The sequence below is a fragment of the Clinocottus analis genome, unplaced genomic scaffold (assembly GCF_023055335.1).
Source record: "Clinocottus analis isolate CAN_PGR_092001 unplaced genomic scaffold, fCliAna1.0.p SCAF_6, whole genome shotgun sequence".
NCBI lineage: Eukaryota > Metazoa > Chordata > Actinopteri > Perciformes > Cottidae > Clinocottus > Clinocottus analis.
The window spans coordinates 15,727,389-15,747,866 of record NW_027176218.1 but is presented as its reverse complement, the minus strand read 5'-3'; the positions used below and the strand labels follow the sequence as shown (position 1 = coordinate 15,747,866).

Sequence of the window (20,478 nt, the reverse complement as noted above, 5' to 3'; positions counted from 1 at the left end):
TTAACTATCGTTTTATAATATTACAAAGGAATTGTCTATTTAGGAACTAAGATTCGGTTGTTCGTGAATAATCGGCTACCATTCTCCCGTTTGTACAGACTACAACCTATAAGGCTCCATTTATTATTATTATAGGTTTATCCTGCATGACCATGATCTATGAGACCAGAGAACCAGGAAGATGTTTGTCATTCAAACTCAATGGGTGTGGCAAAACATCTGGGTAACCTGAAGTTTGAAATAAAGTAGAGCTTTGGACAACGGATGGAGGAGGAGCCCCGATATGATATTTACAATATAGTATTTGGGAAGCCGCACAATACAATACTGCCTCTAATATATTATATTTGTCACTGATGCTGTTGCCTAATTAGTTCAGCACTTCCTCGCTGCTGAACAGAGACAGGTGTACAGCAGAGCTCTGGGTAAGTTTGCTTGACAGCAGCCTCGTGCTCTCCATTGGGATTCTTGTGGCGACGCGGCGATGTGCGCCACCAGCCCGACCGAGCCGCAAGTCACTTCTCCTCAAGCCGGTTTCTGCCGGTTGGGGAAGCCGCACCTCACTACGTCTGCTTCCAAATATAGTATCTCTCTCTCTCTCTCTCTCTCTCTCTCTCTCTCTCTCTCTCTCTCTCTCTCTCTCTCTCTCTCTCTCTCTCTCTCTCTCTCGGTATCATTGCAGGGATCTTGAGAATGTCCATTCCGAAGGACAAAAACAGTCCTTTCATTATTCCTCATATGATCAGAAATATACTTTACATCCCTTCCATAAATTGTACCTTTACGAAGTTCATAATGTTCAGAAATGTGTCAATTCCGTTAGTCATTAAGGTCATAACATGGTGTTGTCTTTAGAGTGTTTTGCTTTTTTCCAACCAAAGCCGAATATCAGAAACACCAAGACCTCCAGGCTAAAACATATAATATACTTACCAACTTAATGAGAGTGTAAAAAAAAGAAGGACATTTTAGGCTCCATTCAGGTTTTTATTGCAGAACAGTTGTATTGGAGTGCACAAAGTTGGCAAACCAAAACTGGCTAAGTGTGATAACCAATATGCATAATATTTCAGTGTTTCGTCAATGTGTCACCGTGGCCTTCTGAGGCATAATCTTATATAGAAGGGAGGGAAATTACTCCTTTTTAATGAGAATATAACAAGCGAAGTGTCTAACAAAGAGAGAACTGGAGGGATGGGAGTAAAATAACAAAGAAAGGAAATGTGTAGCAAACAAGAGTACAGCAATACGTATAACACAATTCTGATTTCCAAACAAAGCAAGGGTGTGAAAAGTTTCAGTGACCATGAATGTGAATATAAAATACCTGTAAACATCACAAAGTGATAGTAAGATAATAGGATAATAATTCAACAATATTTCTGTAATGTTATTGATTAAGGGAATTATACAAAATGTATATTTGATTCTTGCCATTCTTACTTCATCTGCACATCGATTAATGGAGCAACATTAAACACATAGACCATCACACATGTTTGCTGAGGTCAACAGAATTTCAGTTCACATGTTTTACATCAGTAAATCTGTAACATCCAAGTGGATAAGTGATCTTGTAATAAACTGTTGCAACCACTAGCACACCACTGTACACAAGAAGACACAAAGAGGTCAACTACTTAACAAAGTAAAAACTTACAGTCAAGAGAGTGCTAAGATAAGTCAGTCTTCACTATTTAGAAATAATTTTAAAAGTATTATCTGACATACTTGACCTTACTTCCAACAACCTCCAAAACAAAACAAAATATCATCATCCACAATACATGCTGTTGAATGCATTTACTGTATAGAATAAAGTATACATTATATTGAGACATTACAACACTATGTATTAAGTGTCAATGTAAAACATAATGATTAAACTACAGGGAATGGTTTAATGCTCAGGTCAAATACTGCTCACTACAGTAAGCAGGCCAAAAAATATATAAAAAACAAACGGAAAACGGATCTCAAATAAAAAAAAAAATGCTGAAAGCATTATGATCTTAATCACATACAAATACATTCTGTCAAACTTCAATCTTTCGTTCCTTATTTCCTGCTCTCTTTTCTGACATGTCTCTCTCACCATCTCTGGACACATCGTTGTTGCTTTTTCTTTCTTCCAGTGTGTTCTGTCTCAGGATTGTACTCTTTACAGAGTTTCCACATCTCCCCAGACCTCTGTGTGCACCGTCGTATACTGTTCACTGGGCCATCTGGACCACAACTGCCTTCCAGGCTCTGTCTTTGTCAAAATCCTGCATCGTTCCATTGGCTGCTTGCTGCTGAGGAAGCAGAACAGGAAGAGAGAGAGAGAGAGAGAGAGAGAGAGAGAGAGAGAGAGAGAGAGAGAGAGAGAGAGAGAGAGAGAAGAAATGTAGAAGGGGAAAGATGACCAAAACATTCAGATAAATGATGTGTGAAGGATGAGCAGCACAATGTGCTTTCTACATGTTTCCAGCTCATATATTTTTTATGCCATAATCATTTAAATGTCCTTTACATGAGCTGTAGCTGGTGAGAACGCCTGGGAGATAATCAAATATCACGTCTCCTGTTGACAGGCAAGGAGGAAAAAAAAGGCAGACTCAACTATTTGCTTTTAAGTGCCTCACCTCACAGTAATGGGTCGGGCTTTGCATTCGGTCATCGTATTCTGGAGCCCCCCTGCGGAGCTGACTCTTGTAGGAGGCACAGTGCACCACAGTGGCTGCAGTGAGAATTGCCTGCACCAGCAGCAGCACCATCAGAATCAACAGCAGGATGTCATAGGATTTCTGGAACACACACACACACACACACACACACACACACACACACACACACACACACACACACACACACACACACACACACACACACACACAAATATTAAATTAGACCAATCTGAATGAGATTTCACAATGACTCAATCTTGAGTTTACCCTTAAAATCTGTTCCTGTATTTCTCGCACAAAAGGAACTCAACGCTGGGTAGCTAGTATCTCCTAAGCCCGCACACGGCACACTGCACACGGCACACTGCACATTGCACACCCCTGGTGAATTTTTACTTCAATAAAGTCACCTTGGCTGTAGGCACATCATGCAGAAAATCTTCTATAAAGCTGATCACACTGCAAGAGAGGAAGCCGGAGGCGGAAAAGAGCAGGGGAGACGTTACACTGCTGATGGCAATCAACACCTCCACCTGAGAGACACCAGGAAGAGAGAAAAGCGTTAGTCGACGTAGACCTAGAAGAAAAAATAAAAAAGACTAGACCTTTTGTTATTCATGATAAAGATAACCTTCCATCCGCACACACCCATCCGTGTTAACTTCCATTACTTACAGTAGGTATAACATTCATTATTTTGCACCTTTGCACCAGAATGTCACTCACAAACACTCACGGCTTCAAATAGAGTATTAGAACGGATCGTATCCCTCCTTCAAAAGAATTAAGTGTATTGTCTTGTACTCACCAGACATCTGTTGGGGTATTCTGACACAACGTGACTCGCAATAGCACTCGGAAAACACTGAAACGGATTTAAGATGAGACACAAAGTCATGTGATATGGCCAGTTTGGCATCTTTATAATCACTCTGAGGTGTAATCTCTTCATAATGAAAAGTATATTTTAATTTTAAAAAAACTCACAGCAACAAGGATCCAGAAGAATGTGACGGACAAGTAGGGGCCGGGAAGCAAGGCGTCCATGTTGAGTGCAATGATTCCTCCGAATACAGCAGAAATTCCAACAATGACTTCAATAACCTAAAAGAGACATTCTTCAGTGACCGATAAGCATCGTCCAGACGGGATTATCATATGCAACAAAACTGAAAACTACTCACAGAATAGGCTTTAAGGAGTCGAGTGGGGAACACTGCCGGCGTTAGAACCAGAGATCTGTCATACATCACCGGCTAAAAGTTGGATGAAGGTTGAGAGGAGTTAGGATGGAAGAGTGAATGCTATACGGAGAGTAAAAGAGGAGACCCATCAGATGGTGGCTTATAAGCAATCAATCACTCGCACGCACACACACACACACTCACACACACACACACACACACACACACACACACACACACACACACACACACACACACACACTCACTCACTCACTCACACACACCTTCCTGTGGCAGCAGCAGTCCTCTGCAGAGCGGGCTGACAGGATGACAGTACTGGCCATCAACACCTCCAGCAAAATCATCAGGATGAGGTTGAAATTGATCTGAGAACAGACACAAAAAGGCTTAATTATAATTTAAAAAAAGTACTTAAATATCCTTATGTGGAACCGAAAGGATTGGTCGTTTCCATTTCATTGCGATGATGGATTTACATTGACGGCAGAAGGGTTGAGGACCAGTTTACATCCAAACCAAACCAGGCACGTGGTCGTCACCGCAAATGTCGACACGTAGACAACCTGGAAATCTGATACCTCGAAAACAAAAACAAGAAGACACATTAGCCTTCATTAGCATCGCGCCCTAATTGCCTCGGGGAATTTGATTACAAATCCATTAAAACAAAATGATGTTGTCGCCTTTGGTGCGTTCATTGTTCACTCACTGCAACATGTCTGTTCTTGGCGATGGCAAAACTGACGATGGCAGCAGGGAGGCCCTGTGAACAACAGCAACAAATCATCTTTCTACTTTAGCAGGCGGCATCTTCAAAGGTCGTGTGATTGGCATTTTGACAAGACAGTAATCTAAACATGTAAAAAAAAAAAACCTCTCAAGGTACAGCTGTGCGTGACTGTGATTGCACCTGCATGACGGTCACTTACAGAGCCTGCAGCACAGCGCAGGTAGTCCATGGCAATAGGAAACACATTTCCCAGGTACAGAGAGAACCCAGATGTGATGAGCAGACTGCCCTGAGGACACACACACACAGGCATGCATGCATACGCAAATACAGAAACTCATCAATGTGCTCAACAAGTAAGACTGCACAAGAATACTGATATTCTCTCTCACACACAAACACACGTATTTAGCAATACAACTCTGTGCAGTTAAGCAGATATAACGCAATACACATACCAAACTCTTCACCCATTCATATCTTTAATCATGTTTGTAATTCATGAATTTGTTTCATCAGAGGAACCAGAGTTTAGGAATTAGAGTTGTCCCATTCCCTAAATGTGGAAGCACAAAACAAGACTTTGTGTCGCCATGCCACTCAAAATTTCTAGATTGGGACGCTGTGTCATCAGAATAAAAAATGACCCCAACCTTTAAAGTTTGTGTGTTATGGACTAAATAGATACACCCTGTGATGTGCCTCCGTCGATCCTCTCACCCCTATGAGGACGCTGTAGAGCCAGGCCCTGTAGCTGAAGCAGGGGTGCTTTAGAGGCTCCGGCTGGGCCAGCTGCAGGTCACTGGCCCGCACGTCCACCGTGAAGCTGTCCCGCTCGGGCCTATACCGCTCCCCCCTGTCCGGTCTTCTGTCCAGTCCCCTGTCTCCCCGTCTCCCCAGCGACCCACCGCCCCTCTCCAGAGTGGGCACGTGGCTGTAGGTGAACTCCTCCCGGCCCGAGAGCTCGTCGCACTGCATCACTAGAACAGCTGGTGGCTAACTTCAATGATGGGATGGGGAGCGCCGAGTGAGGGTTACAGCCTCTGGGAAAGAGGGAACAATTGTAAAAGCTGAATAAGTTCAGGATCTATGTAATTTGATCTGTTTTCAACATGCTTCTCCACTGCTGTTCTCGTCCACATGAGGCAACGAGTTCATTTTCAAATTGAAGATGACAAACAGAGCACTTCAACATAGAAAATCAGGGAGGGGGGGTGGGGGGGATCAATGAAAAGTGCATTAAACTAAAAGAAAACGAGCCACTAGGCCATTCATCACGCAGTATCTCAAAAACAACCCCCTCCTTTAGTCTGCCTGGGTGAAGAGGACACCATTTTTTCCATCCTCCTCCTTTTCACTTTGCTGCTCCCTCCATACTCACCTGTTGTTGAATCTCTTGCAAGAAAATTTCTTCCAGCATAAAGAGCAAAGTATCCGTCAACAACTGAGATTATGTCACCACATGGAGGACAGCTTGTTTTTGTCTGCAGCTCCTTCTGTTCCCCATCTCTCCCCTAACACTTACACTCTCTTTCACCCCCACTCCCCTTTTGCCATCTCTCTCTCTCTCTCTCTCTCTCTCTCTCTCTCTCTCTCTCTCTCTCTCTCTCTCTCTCTCTCTCTCCTTTCACAGGACGTTTCTCAGTTTTGAAAAGTTTTTTTTGAGCCCTTCAAAGCGTGGAGCTAAAACACATGGCTCTTGTGCTGCCAGCCTACTTTGTGCCAAAGGGAGCGAGGCTGTGCATGACAACAAGGGGAGGAAGAAGGGGCTCGCGCTGGGGGCAGAGCTAGTAGGGCAAACACCCTTTTTGCGCTCCCATTTGCACACGCACACACATGCACATCCACCCACTCATACAACTGAACAAAAGACACTCTGAAATGAGTGCGTGGAAACACACAAATACACATGTTTGCAAATTCCAGTTGATAGCAAGACAACTGAAGCAGCTACAGAGACGTGCACATGAATCGTAGCGTGTCAATCAGTTGTTTTTTTTAGCCTTAAAGTTGAATGTTTCCCCCTGTGGAGTTCCCCTCACAACTTCCCTTGTTGTTACTTGCAGTTCACAGCCCAGTAAATTAAGATGCCCAGCAGTGCTTTAGAAAAAAAAAGGCAACAGAGACATTTCCACAGCTTAATCACATGGTCTCCTGTGTGACACAGTTCATCTGATGACGGATCATTTCTGCTTTAACTAAGAACGTCCCAACGACGCGACCGGGAGTAAATCCCATTGGATGACGACGTGTCGTGTGTGTCTGTGCGTGTGTATTGTGCCAGTGTACGAGCAAGTGCATGTACATGTATGTGGAGCTCAGGACTTCATTCAGTGTTTAACGCAGCGGAGCAGTCTGAGCGCCACATTGTTCCTGGGCGGTGGTAACCATGGCGACTGCTTAACAACTGCTGCCCCCCCCCCCCCCCTCCCCGTCCCTCTCGCCATTCTAATGTCTCTGGCCAACACACACACACCCACACACACACACACACACACACACACACACACACACACACACACACACACACAGACAGACACACACGGACACACACAGCAAATACCATACACACTCAAAGAGAGAAACTATAGTGCAACAGTTCCCTGGAGACATTAAAGGGGATCTGAGGAACACTAACAAGATGAGACACAATTCAATATTTGGGCATGTAAAAAACAAAATAAAGAAATCCTGTCTGACAGGATTACTTACTTCCAGTAATTTGATTGTGGGAGTTTATCATTTTGTAAACATCCAAACAATTGAGGAACCAAACAAACCCTGCAGGCCTGAGTATCCTTCTGTCTGTGACATTTACGTCAGATCAAGAACAATTAATATCAGTATCATGTTCGGCATTTGGGTTTCACTACAGCAGGCTGGCAAAAAGTCTTGGGTCAAAATGATAATCATTGTGCAAATGAATATCATCTCGGCCTAACGGCAGCAGGAATCCGTTACTTTAAATCTCCACACACGTCTGCATGAGAAGTGCAGCAGCTCAGTGGCAGCAGCAGTACGGAGTGACACTTTGCTTTTACGCTCTTTGGCAAGAGAGAGAACCAGTAAGGTGGAGAACAAGGCCGCGTCTGTTATCTCTGCATAGCTTTCTCCCTTTCTACTTCTCTTTACATGTTTCCTTCCCCACTCAGACTTTCTTTACACCTGTCGGTCTGTCTCTCTCTGACCGTGACAACCCCTCTGAACTTCTACCTCTTTGTACTTTCCAGCACATCTGCAATTTGCTTCAATCCGTATGTGGTCTACAGCATATTGACTCTCCCAGACACTGAAAGAACAGGCACTTTATCATATGAGTATGAAGCATATCAACTGTAAAGGGTTTTCTAACAAGCCAAAAAAAAAAAAAAACACTCTAATGTATATTCATAATTATCCATAAACACAAATGTGGTGGTAGGGGCGTGGTGAGGCTCAGCTGCAGAGGGGTATGGTTGTGGGTGATTCAGGAGACAGGTGCCGGAGATGAGGCCTGATTGCTCTCAGCTGATGCTGATTGTTTTTCCCCCAATATGAAGAGCAGTAGAAAAGATGTTAAGAGGACCAGAGGTGACTGCTGCCAGGTGGTCTGGGCGAGTGGGTGCAACTAAAGACCTTTACCAAGCGAATACCTGCAGTGCAAGTTATTGGGGACTCACTGAGATAACAGGACTTTGTTACAACAAATAAATATCAATAAGGAAATATTGCTGGTCAATATAGCTCTTTTTTTTATTTTGAAACTCCTAGCAGCTATTTCATGTACTTTTAGCGAGCTTGCCCGAAAAGACACCGGTACTGTAGTTAAAGATATACTGAGCACCAGCCTTTTCAGCTAAGCTATACCTACCTGAAGTTTTCCTTTGCTAGGTAATGGTAATCATATTGTGCACACTGCTGCATAAACTCTTGTAATGTAGCTAAAGCATTTCAGCCATGGTCTCCAAAATCACTTCCTATTTACAGGTGCACAAGATTTACTGTGTCAATTTTACCTCCAAAACTCACACAAAGATGGCATGTATACCTTCTATTATCAAGGGAGTAAAAGATGTATAAATACAGAAATCTTACAGTAATAGGCAGCTATTCATTACGTGCACTGGCTGGTGTGATTACGTAATTTTATGTGCTGGAAATAAGGATCTTGGTAGAAATTTTTCCTTTTTGTTTTCTCTTTTTCGGTTGCTTATTTCAGGTTATTTATCCAAGACTGCATTGGCTTGTGTGCAGTTGGGTGCTATATTTAAACCAGATCCCGACCCCAGGTTGAGAACCAAAATTTCATCAAACTGAATAATGGATGTCCCCTCGCGGGTGTTTTTGAGCCAGAAGAATCTATGAGCGGATTCATAGTACTCTTTATATTCATCTTTATAAAGGAAAGATATATCAAGTCACACACACACAGAAGTCATGTGGTTTCACGATACCCAGGAGACAGCTAAAAACATAATGTTCCCAGTTCAATGCGACACGGGCCTCAAGTCTTTCACACAGGAAATAACGACAAACCATTTGACTGTTACAAATTTAGTGACCCATGCTGATGACAACAATATCCTCAGTCATATGTGTGAAAGCAGCTCCTCGGTGTAATCCTCCAACAGTTCAAACAGAAAAAAATAAAACACACAGTCATCCCTCTGACATGCAACATTTAAACATCGATTTTCAAAAGATGAGCTTCTGGTTTTTACAGCGATATCCAACAGTAAGACACATGAGAAAACATCTGTGGGTATATATATATACATTAACTTACATTATTAATAGCTCTGTTTTTTATGAACAATATTTACACAGTGTAGTGGAGGGAGGAAAAGTCCTCTTTCCAACCCAATTGCCCAAAGTCACGTGGTGAAAGTCCCCCTTCTGCATTAGTCACATTACAGGTATTGTCAGTTGTTTGTCTTGTTTGGCTTTTAAGAGCAATCAGCGTAGATAATGCAAAGTGACAAATATACAAATTAATTACTCTGTACAAGTCCACATGTTCACGCAATTAATCACAGCATGAGGCAGCAGTTCTTTCTTACAGGGGGGATACACTGATGGCTTGTGTTACACTGAGGTTGTTCACCTCGGCACATTGCATCCATGAATTCAGATGCTCCGACTGTTGCAGTCGGTACAAACTCTTCATCTGAGTTTCCGAAGTCCCACCCGATCCACTCAGTTCAACATGTAACACATATGCTGGACTATTTGACTATGTAGCTGAGAAAGGTCTCGCAGAATGAGGGACATTGTTACAGTGATGTGATGTTATTGGCAAATTGTGGCATAATACAGCCATATGACAGTCATTGTATGTTACTGTAACTCATAGTTGACAGATATCAACAAGGCAGACAGAAAGACCATCTGTGCAAAGATAACAAGAAGCATATTAGCAACTGATGAGCTTCACAGAGGCAAAAGATCCTAACTGGACAGTCCACTAGTCTTATTTTTCTCGTTTATCTCAATACAGCGTCATATTCTCTGATATTCTCTGGTAAATATTCTCCGTCCCTGTGTTGAGACTGGTCAGAAGATCAGACAATGGATCCCTTGGAGGAGGACAGGTGGATGGACTGGATGCGGATGGCCAAGGTTTTCTCCAGGTCCTGCAGGATGTCAGAGCCAGGGCTGTCTGGAGGCGTGTCATACAGCAGCTGTTTGAATGGCTCCAACTCGATCAGGATTAACATGTTCTTCAGGAAGTAGCCCTCGATATAGGAAGCCAAGTCTGGCGCACCAAGAAACTGCGAAAAAAAGTGGATTGATCACCGAAACGGCAACACATGTTCAAAAAAAAGGCCGATCAAATTTTATAGCCATCACTTAATGTGCAACAGTAGTTCGCGTTTGTGGACATTTTCTATCCAAAACACCTTTAATTGCTTTGTACCGTGCAGTAGTAGTGTTAGTGTGAGTGTATTCAGGCCATTCTCTTTTTGCACCTTGGTGTGATTGTAGATCTCCACACAAGTTTCAGTGTTAATGTTCTTGGTGCAGATAATCTCACAGTGCCTCTGCAGCGCCTCCAGCTGGAAGAACTTGGCAGCAGACAGAAGCTGCAACAAAAAGTACCAATTAACTCAAAAGAAAGTTTAGCACCCAGTTCGATATTTGACCATAAACATTACTGTCATATTTAAACAGTGCAACACAAATAGGTTTTAGAGTGTAAAGGTTTGGGTGTAAACTCAAATCCAACTTGTCGGTGATAAGGACCTCACCTCCATGATGTCAGTGTTCCTGATGTGCAGAGCGTCTGCCCCTCCACAGTAGAGATATTGCATCACCAGCTATCAAGAGGAGACACAAATCAGCTTTCATACAAGGATCAACACAGAATGAATGTACAAAGGAAGGAGTATCAATGTGGGGTTTCTGTATGATTCAAAAGTGCCTCTTCATTGCAATAATTGCATTACCTGAAAAATGTGATATTTGACATTGCTGATCTCAATGCATGTGTTTTCACCGCAAGGTCTGTTTGCTAGAAGAGATTTAAACCTTTGTAGGGGAAAAAGTAAAAGGAGAGGAATTGAAAGATGAGCGTTAGTGTACCACAGCCTTTGTTTTTTTTAAATCATGTTTTTAATATAGCATACATAACCTTTAACTACTGGACAGCAATGGGCTTGTTTTAATGTGTTATTTTATGTTCATCTCTGGGGACAAGTTGTCAACAAGTCACTTGAGTGATTGGTTGGGAGCAATCTGTTATAATCAATGTAACACGAATGAGAGTGAAATAGACGTCCTGTCATGGCAAGAAAAAATGACTTTCTGGAGCAGCATGAAAAGATGACAGCAACACATCAATACAGCATGTCAAGTGTTTCGTCATTGCTGTATGAATTAATTCTTTTTTGTTGTTGTTTTTTTTTTTTACATTAAAACGTGTAAAGTTACACTTTCAGAGCCAGCAGAATCCATACATATTTCCTGTACTTGGGTACTTGAAAGCCGATGTTAAAGTGAGTGTACCTGCTGGAAGCTGTGAAGAGCAGGACTTTGTGGGCATAATAAGGCTTCCCTTCCACCAAAAAGGTCACATCAGACATGTCTTTATTGTTCAGGAAGTGAGGATCTGAAAAACACATGGCCTGAAAAACTTAATTATCATTTTTTTAAAAAGCACACGGGGTGTGCAATTTAGACACACATTTCTGCTTCGTTACAATTTCAATTCTAGACTCTGAACACCAGATGGCGTCTTGTGCACTTTGGATTTTCATGCATTATACATTTACTACTAACAGCCAACTCAAAATAAAATCCGTCATGTAGTGCTCTTGTGCAACCTTAATGCCGTACATTTACATAATTCACAATCTCACCCAGGCGTGACGACTGCTTCCTCTTGATCTCTGCCAGTTTGGGGATTGGGTAAGGGCCATAACACTGGGTGAAGATTGCAGACAGCTGCTGGCTGATTACCTCATTCTGACAAAACACAGACAGAGAAACAAAACATCAGAGTGCGGAGAGTTGCATGGGCGGGCAGTGCTCAGCCAACACACAGGAGTTCACGTTACGTAAGCACACAAGTACTTACTTTAGTGCGCCTCTCCTACACAAACATCCCCAACACAATTACCAGCACAGTGAAAGAGGTCTCACTTCTGCAGCCTTGTATTACGCTCTGCTTTCCCTTTTATTCAAGCAAAAGCTCCAATAAGCCACATATTCGTGGCTATTCCACACAGGGGATCAGATGAACATCAGGCTGAGTTTTGACACCCATAATCCCTCAGAGGGGACTGTGATGGGGAACACCATGACAGCCCGAGGTCCTGTCGGAGTCTACCATGTGAAAGAGAGTGATATGAGCGTGAGATCTTCCCTTTAACCTAACTTTCCTCTTGTAAGTGTGCAGTGCTAAAACTGAGGGAGAAGGAGGGGCAGTGCGATTGAGCTGCAGCATCGGTGCGCAACACTAAGCCCAACGGGTGCAGTCGGCCTGGTTGCTCTTAGGAAGCACAACGCCAACAAACAGCTATCAACAGCCGCCTTTTTTCACCAGGGACAGATATGCATGTCTGCAGCTTGTCACTGACAATACGAGTTCAAACGTATGGCAGGTAATGAAACTGAACTGAGGTGAACTGTATTTAACTAAATTGTTGAATGGAGAGTCCAGTGGGCTGAGGCAGCAGACCATGAAAGATAATCGTCCCATACCGTGATGTCGAGGGCACCTCACGGTGGAGCGGATCTTGTCAGGGTCCCCGAGGCCCTCACAGAGATGAGGATCCCTGGCCTCACCATCCATCATCCGAGACAGAGACGAGGGCTGACACTGCAGCAATCCACTAAAGGCTAGCATGGCCTGAGTGTATCAGTGTTTGTATGTGTGTGTGTGTGTGTGTGTGTGTGTGTGTGTGTGATACTGTCAGTATGGGATTGCACACTCATGTGAGTCTCTGCAGGTCAACTCGTGTGAGTGCTTGTGTGTGTTTGTGCACACACTGCAGTGTTTCTTTTTCATATTGGCAGTGACAGCGCAGCTCGTCGTGCCGGCAGGGCCTTGCCACGCCAAGGCGAAGTAGACAAAACAAACAGAGGTGACAGACGGGATGATGCGATGTTTTAAATGTAATTCAGGCCTACCGAGGGGATCATGAGCTCAAGTAATGAGACAGGGCCCTGATCTAATGAGTGGCAGCAGAGAGGAGCGAGGCAGCATATCATAGGCATGTCATAAATCATTATCATCTGAGGTTATTGATATTGAGAAGGCCTCTGGAGCACCGTCAGTCTCTGTGAAGCTGAAGGCCTGACGGTGTGATGACGATCACAAGTAAACAAAGCAGATGTATTTGAAAGTATAGGAGCAGAGTGAAAGTGCAAACAGTGCAGTACCTTGCTGGCTCTGAGGATCTGGAACATGAGAGGCAGACCGTGTGTGATGAGCTCCTCGGTGTACTCCTCTTCCTCGATGGAGCTGAACTCTTTGAGAAGACCCTGGATCAAAGGTCGTCGGTGCTGATGGAAACATGTGCGCAGAGACTCCATCCAAGTGTGCAAAGTCCATGGAACCCCTGAGAAATAATTACAGCTCTAAATACACATGAAGCATATCCAACACACATACCACATATGTACAAACATGCACAAAGAAGCTATACAAGTTGCAAACAGAATGGGATACTGTAGACAATGCATGCACGTGTTCAAGAGAGTTTTAACAGTAACTAACCCAGGCTCCGTATATCTATGGTGATGTCCACATGCCCGTGTTCTGCACTGTGGTACATGGCTTCTTTCAGAGCTTTGAGTTTGGCTTTCCCAGTTCTGATCTGGTCAATCTGAGACGGACTTCTACTTTCCAGCTCCGAACCCTCTGCCAGAATCTCTTCCAGGGATAAGACGTCCCCTTTCCCTTTCTCTGTGTGGGACAGCAGCTTACGAAACACATTTCTAGGAGAACGAAAGCACAGAAAGTTTGAAAGTGATTGGTCTCTATGGGCTCTATTCAATTGCTTTTCATAGCATGTGTCTCCTGGCTAGTATCACCACAAATGGCAAACAGGTGCATTTGTATTATTTTTACACAATTATAACCAAATGGATAAGCCTGTCACTGAGGTCATTACTGAAATTAATTGTCTTGTAGCTCTGATTGCTATTACTGCATGTAGCTCAGTCTTAATTAACAAATGCTAAGTGCATTTCAACAAAAAAAAATGTAATAAAATTCCTAGATGGCAAAAGCTCTCGTTTTATGCAAATAGACACAAATCTATCTTGAAAGATTTATAACAAACTAACTGCAGGTTTGTAGAACGGACAGGATGCTCTTTTCTGATGCAAAACTGTTTAGCAGTTTTGTTTTTTAAGTGTGTTATCTGTGTTTTTATGTGGAGAAATATTTACCCTTCCATCTTGACCAGGACATAAAATACAAAAATTGGTGTTAAATAGGTTTAAGTGACAAGAGAACATGGCTATCTTTGCACAACATTTACACACTTGAAAGTGTGATATTCCTGAGACCTAGACATCTGTGTTGTTTTGTGCAATCAGATAAAAAGTCAGAGTAAGTGCCACTGATACGACATGTTCATTGTTTGATTTATGTGCTTGTTCATGACACTCATGTGTCATGAACAAGATGTGTTTGAATTTTCACAATATACAAAAAAGCTTTGGGAAGAATTAGGCCACGCTCCATTTCACAGGTCAGCAACATTTCAAAACAAATTCCTCATAAATAATAATAAAATGAAATAAAAAGTTGGTGCGTGGTTGACTTATTAAAGAGAAAAACTGATCAAAGACACACTCAATTAACTACAATTAATTGCAGCATAACCGAAAGAGTAATTTGATAAGTGCAAAGCAGGTCGGCTGTATGAATAGAAACCCTGAAAAATAAAGCAGAACCACAACTTTTCTGCATACATGCATATCAATTATTAACATAAACTAATATGGTGCACTTTTGTGGTCTTGGCACATAGACAAAGATTCCACAAAATAAATTGAATGTAAATAGGGCAAAAGTTGAGAAAGTAAATGTTGAAATGTAGCTTTAGCGATGTCATCTGTGGCACGCTGAACACTATAAGTCTTTGTTTTCACACATTGAACATGGTTGTGCTGTTTCAGTCTCTACAATGTATCGTCTTAAATAACACCAACAAATGTGAAGAGGAACAAAACAAAACATTCGAAAACACACAATGAGGTTAGTCATACAGCTTTTAACAAACGATTACATTTACATTTCATGGACATGGTCTGTTGATGTTTGAACACGATCTGTGCACACAATGTGAACAGAGTGCACCTGTGCATCCTCTGTTTGTTCACTCAGGAGTGTTTCCTCATGACTGAACATGGATGTGTGTTACGCACCTGTGTCCATGAGCTGCTGCCAGACTGTAGGAATTCATGTCTCCCTGTGGTGCCGTGGAGATGCCATTGCGGAACATGGTTCCCACCATGGGGTCCGCCCCCCGCTCCAGGAGCAAACTTACGAGCTCAAAGTTACCTGTGCGTGAAGAAAACAATTGCCGGAGCTTATACACACAGACACACACAGTACGATTCAACCAGAAAAATGAGAGTGAGGCAAAAACATTTGATCATTATTCTGCATGCATGCCGCTATTTGTCTTTATTTTTCCAGCCCCCAGGACGAATGCGCGTCTGGAGCCATAACTCAGCCGCGGCTCACGCTGACAGTCAGGTGTTGTTATGGATGGCCAGCTGGTCTTGACAGCTTGCTACAATACAGTTGGCCAGCAGGCAGAGGATGGGAGGCACGCTGCGTCTCTGTACCTGCAGCGGCAGCCAGCTGCAGCGGGGTCTCCGTGTAGTTCTCCATCCCGTCCTGCAGGGACCCCTCTACGTTGGCTTTGGCGTCCAGCAGCAGCTGCAGAGATCGGGTGGGGACACGGAGAAGTGAGAGCGAGATGGAGGGAGAGACGGAGGGAGAAGGGTGAGGAGGAGAGGAAGAGGCGGTTGGCTAATGAGAATGATCTGAAGTCAGTCTGGTAGAATTCAGCTTCTCTCATCTGGTGACTGTCTCATGCAAAACTAATCTGAACAGGGAATATTGAATATTTAACTGGTATACTGCCAGTACTGTGCAGCCAACTTTTACTTTGACAAATCTGTTGCCCTTCAGTCTAATTAAATGTTCATGTTTCCTCTTTTTAAACATTTCAGTGGAATAAACTTGTTTGCTTTCTTGACTTCTTTCAGCCCAGCTGTTGTTTTTGAGTAAATTAAGCTAACCATCTCCTCCAGCTTTAGATTAACTACAGACATGAAAGTGGTGTAACTCTTTTCATCCAATTTTCCACATTGAATACGCCTTTTTTTTCTTTATTTTTTACAAAATGTCAAGTTTTTCTTTTAATGTTTGCTGATATCTTTCATGCCAATGCTGAACTAATAACTATGAGCCTACATTTGATAGTTGGCTGAATAGTCTCATAAATCGGGTTTTACTGTTATATTGTTTTGTTATCATATTTTAAATGTAAGCAGATTACTTTACATTTAAAATAATCTTTTTTGAAGAACATAACCCTGCTCATAAGCCATCTGAAAGACATTTATCTGGGGAGCGAGCATTTTGCGTAATTGAGAGTATAAGCAACAAGTTTCTGAATCTCATAAATATATATCGTGCAATAAGGTAAAAGATTACTTGCATGTACATTAATATATCGGTAAATTGAGTATAAAATGATTACATATTTAACAATTTGCTTTAATCTTTTTAACTTCATTCTTTCATTTTGCCTCAGAGATGAAATTGCGGTGTCACATGGCTTAAACATTTTCCATTAGAATTTAATGATTAAAAATCCAATGGACGGATCATTTAGAGAACAAACAGAATTAGTTAAATGAGTTCGATAACAATTAGACTGCTGTGTTTCCACCTTCCACTCGCCAAATGCAGTCTGATCCTTTTGCTCCAAAATGGAAACAGACACGAGGCTATGTTCAACACAATTGTTTAGATCTAAAGGTTAACTGGGGAAGTGCATTTTGTAAAGAGACCAAAAGATACATTTGTACATCACACAAACAGCATCAAATGACCCCCCCACCTCCAAAAAAAAAGACAGGAGGAGACTTGTAGTGGAGAACCATCAACATCACTACCAAGAAGCCTTGATGACAAAAATGACCTTGATGACCAACCATGAGCTGAAGCACAACGAGAAGTCACGATGAGAGAATCACAGGTGAGAGAGGATGTCACTACCTGCACCACAGGCACATGTCCGTGCAACACAGCGAAAGTCAGGGGCGTCGCCTGCCGCGTTTCGGGAAAGACTGAGGGGTGCTTGTGCACTGAGTTTGGCACCTGGGGAAGGGACACAGGTGGGTGGGTTGGGTAGGTGGGAGTGAGAAAGATGAGGGAGAGAGATAGGAAGCCATTAAAACTACCACACGGCCTACGGAGAATTAAACAAGCAGTAGCAGGGAGGAGGGGAGAGGGAGAGCTCTACAGGGGAAACTAGAGTAATTAACTAGGGACCCTCGGGCTGCAGAGGACACCCTGTCACTTTGTTCCCCTTCTAATGAACATGATGGATTGATCCATCCAGTTAGGACTCGTCTTAATGACTCTGATCTTTCCGATGCGTCTCTCTGACAGGGATCTGACCCGACCTCTCTCATCTCTCTCGGTCAGGCCGCAATAAATAACTACGGGCCAAATGTAAGAGGAACATACATGAGACACATGAACTAAGCACAAACGCTCCTATTTAGGAGTGAGACATGCAGATTAAATAATATTGAACTAGGAATCAAAACTGAAGTTTGGAAAAAATTGCTTAACAATGCAGAGTGTTGAACCTGTTGAGTCCTGAATCTGTAAGTTGCTGTTCCATAAAGTCCTTAATTATTCCAGTTTGCGTAACCCTTTACTTCAAAGTCTAAACCCTTAAACTATATTGTTGTAGTTTTGGTGAGTACTCCCATCTGCATTCTGGGACCTTGACCCATAGATCTCATATGTTCTTCAATAACCCCTCCAACTGAGTTTTGAGAGCTATTGCAACATCCTCTTTAGTTACTTTATGGTGCTGATGCTGTGTTCTGATTATCCTTATTGTGAAATCCAATTTGCCTAATTACATCCTGCAGGATTTCAGTGTTAACAACAATCATGACCAACTTTAAATAACACAAGTATTTCTCCTTTACTCTAAAATGCCCAGTTCACTAGTTCCATTGTCTGGTTTTCTTCCACATTTAAGTAGCAGTGTGAACCAGCAATTATCTTATTGGAACCTGGTTCATACAATATAATTTCAATGTTAATGGAGAGCTGCAATATAAAGTGTGGCTGCTCAGCTGGTGAGAGAAATATCACAGCCAAACAACATTCATCTCTAATGGTTCAAATTCTAACCAGGTTCAAAACCGCATGGATGAAAATAACCTGATAGTGGGTCTTTTTTTATTCTTTTCCTATACAAGTCGACAGTGTGCTTTGGGCCGGGGATCATGAAGGCAGTGGACTGCAAACCAACTCTGGCACAATGGCTGACGGGACATGTTGCTGAGGTGACTAACGAAGACCGGGATCATGAGGCCTTAACTGAACCGCCTCTCTGAAGTCTGCAGTCAATAGATCTCTGCGGACTCTGTGAGGAATTCAGTTTGTGTTAAATCATGCGATCTTTATCGCTGTTTTTCCCTGACTAAGAAAATATGACTCAGCAACAAACCTCTGAGTCATGTCTTATGCTCTGAACACTCAAATGCAAGTGAGTTTCATTGCACATATGATTTTCAATCTGTTGTATCTGCTTATCCTCCAATGGGAGGCAGAGACGTCAGTGCCTCATGATCACCATACATTTAGCAGCATGATGGGAGAGAACAAATGGGGAGATGAGAGACAGCATGATTGGTTTTCTCCATTTAAATACCAAACACTCACTTTACAACGCAAACAACCATTCACTTTACAATGAACATATACAACCCTGCACATATTAAATAATACAAAAGCTTGCCCTCCCCTCCATATTGTATACAACGAAGAAGACAAAATGACTTTCATATTTAAAGATATTCATATTTATCTGATAAGGGCATGGTGCTCTGTATTCTGCACTGTGTGCATTTACCCAATGTCGAAACCAGAATAGCAGTAAACACTCCATCAGCACTGACCTCACTGTTAATATCGGCGCCTGCATCGAGCAGCATCTGCACCATGGCCTCGTCTCCACGGACACAAGCGTACATCAGCGGGGTCATCCCCTACACGAGTACAGGGACAGGGAACAAGAACACTCACATTGTTTCACAAGTTACAGATATACCCTCCTTCATTTGATCAAAACCCAAATTGTAGCATCCCCACAATTTGACATTGTGCCACTGAGCTCTGGGAGGATCCCCTGCGATCGCTCACGTCTGTGTCTGTGTGCACCTCCATGTCCGCCCACGGTGGCTCTTGCGTTCTGCTGCAGCAAACTTACATTTTTGGATGCCCAGTAATGCTCCATGCTCAAGGATCTTTTCGTGGTTGCGGTGACTCACACTGCAATTGGGGGTTAGCCAACTGCGCGTTGCATTTATTCAATTACATTATACAACCGTGGTCATTGCAGACACACATCGTGGAGCTCTGCACTTTCTAGTTTCAACACGACTTTAACTTTCTTTTCTTCTTCACAAAGTCGCACAAAGCAAAGCTGCACTTTTACGCTCGACTTCCATCTTTGACAGTTCCACTCCTGGCACCTTGAGTCTGATGAGAGTAATTTTCTGCTATTTATCTTTTTAAGGGATACCAGATGAATCAATATCTCCTCTGGGCCACCAGGGACGCCAGAAGAGCTTGCCTGACAGAAAAGTACAGTAACTCTGTATTTGAAAGTTGCTGCTTTGATCAGTCCCAAACTCAATGTTGATTTTCCATGGAAAATCTCCAGTTACACTTGCAATATTCCCCTGATGATTTACTTGCCCTGGAGGAGGTGGTCGTGATAAAATGCAGAGCACCTTGTCAGGAAGGCTTTAGGAAAAACTGACAGAATAAAGTGTAATATTTATAGCTGCCTTTCTGCTCACGAGTCTGCACAGCGCTTGAAGGTAAAGGAGCCATGCAAAAAAAGTGATCCGGGGGATGTGTGTGTGTGTCTGTGTGTCTGTGTGAATCTTATGCATAATTTAATATGTTGACTGTGTCTCTAACCTGCTCACTCATGCTGTTGATACCATCAGGCCCCAGCAGGTTGACCGCCTGCTTCACCAGGTCTGTGCGACCACAGCTGAGCATCCGGAAGCCCAGGTCCTGCAGGAACTTTGCTTCTGTAGAGGCAGCGTCCAGTTTCCTCGAGGCACAGAAGCAGTCATCCGTCCTGAAGGGGCGAAGCACACAAAG

General features: G+C 42.8%; 2 protein-coding genes across 5 annotated transcripts in view; both read right to left on the bottom strand.

The window, feature by feature from the left end:
* Window positions 1-1,856: 1,856 nt before the first annotated feature.
* mlc1 (modulator of VRAC current 1) lies at window positions 1,857-6,147 on the bottom strand. 2 transcript variants are annotated; one of them, XM_068602944.1, is made up of 12 exons: window positions 5,983-6,147; window positions 5,322-5,644; window positions 4,801-4,890; window positions 4,581-4,634; window positions 4,348-4,449; window positions 4,135-4,236; window positions 3,851-3,922; window positions 3,654-3,770; window positions 3,475-3,531; window positions 3,077-3,199; window positions 2,625-2,786; window positions 1,857-2,294 (listed from the first exon to the last, which is right to left on the bottom strand). In XM_068602944.1, the coding sequence occupies exons 2-12, from the start codon at window positions 5,577-5,579 to the stop codon at window positions 2,214-2,216; spliced, it is 1,218 nt and encodes a 405-aa protein (XP_068459045.1). In that variant the 5' UTR covers window positions 5,580-5,644; window positions 5,983-6,147; the 3' UTR covers window positions 1,857-2,213. The 2 variants fall into 2 exon arrangements, with proteins under 2 accessions (XP_068459045.1, XP_068459046.1); XM_068602945.1 differs by having other exon boundaries at window positions 1,857-2,291.
* Window positions 6,148-8,838: 2,691 nt separating this feature from the next.
* btbd11b (BTB (POZ) domain containing 11b) overlaps window positions 8,839-20,478 on the bottom strand; it is a 64,398-nt gene continuing 52,758 nt past the window's right edge. Inside the window, exons 5-17 of one of the 3 annotated variants that reach the window (XM_068602831.1) lie at window positions 20,290-20,455; window positions 19,260-19,349; window positions 17,332-17,433; window positions 15,888-15,981; window positions 15,462-15,597; window positions 13,801-14,021; window positions 13,464-13,642; window positions 11,939-12,044; window positions 11,586-11,688; window positions 11,027-11,108; window positions 10,829-10,897; window positions 10,550-10,663; window positions 8,839-10,351 (exon numbers count right to left, since the gene is read on the bottom strand). In XM_068602831.1, coding sequence (XP_068458932.1) covers window positions 10,142-10,351; window positions 10,550-10,663; window positions 10,829-10,897; window positions 11,027-11,108; window positions 11,586-11,688; window positions 11,939-12,044; window positions 13,464-13,642; window positions 13,801-14,021; window positions 15,462-15,597; window positions 15,888-15,981; window positions 17,332-17,433; window positions 19,260-19,349; window positions 20,290-20,455 — 1,672 coding nt within the window. In that variant the 3' untranslated portion in view covers window positions 8,839-10,141. The remainder of the gene's footprint in view (window positions 10,352-10,549; window positions 10,664-10,828; window positions 10,898-11,026; window positions 11,109-11,585; window positions 11,689-11,938; window positions 12,045-13,463; window positions 13,643-13,800; window positions 14,022-15,461; window positions 15,598-15,887; window positions 15,982-17,331; window positions 17,434-19,259; window positions 19,350-20,289; window positions 20,456-20,478) is intronic. The other 2 variants (XM_068602833.1, XM_068602832.1) reach the window with 2 other exon arrangements.

What these genes read in the sequence shown, in the direction of transcription:
- mlc1 (XM_068602944.1), bottom strand. Translation starts at nt 5,579, where the DNA reads ATGCAGTGCGACGAGCTCTCGGGCCGGGAGGAGTTCACCTACAGCCAC. An exon ending in TCAACCCTTCTGCCGTCAAT is followed by an intron (nt 4,237 to 4,347) that starts GTAAATCCATCA and finishes GTCTGTTCTCAG; the next exon opens with ATCAATTTCAACCTCATCCT. An exon ending in TCTTCTGGATCCTTGTTGCT is followed by an intron (nt 3,532 to 3,653) that starts GTGAGTTTTTTT and finishes AATCCGTTTCAG; the next exon opens with TGTTTTCCGAGTGCTATTGC.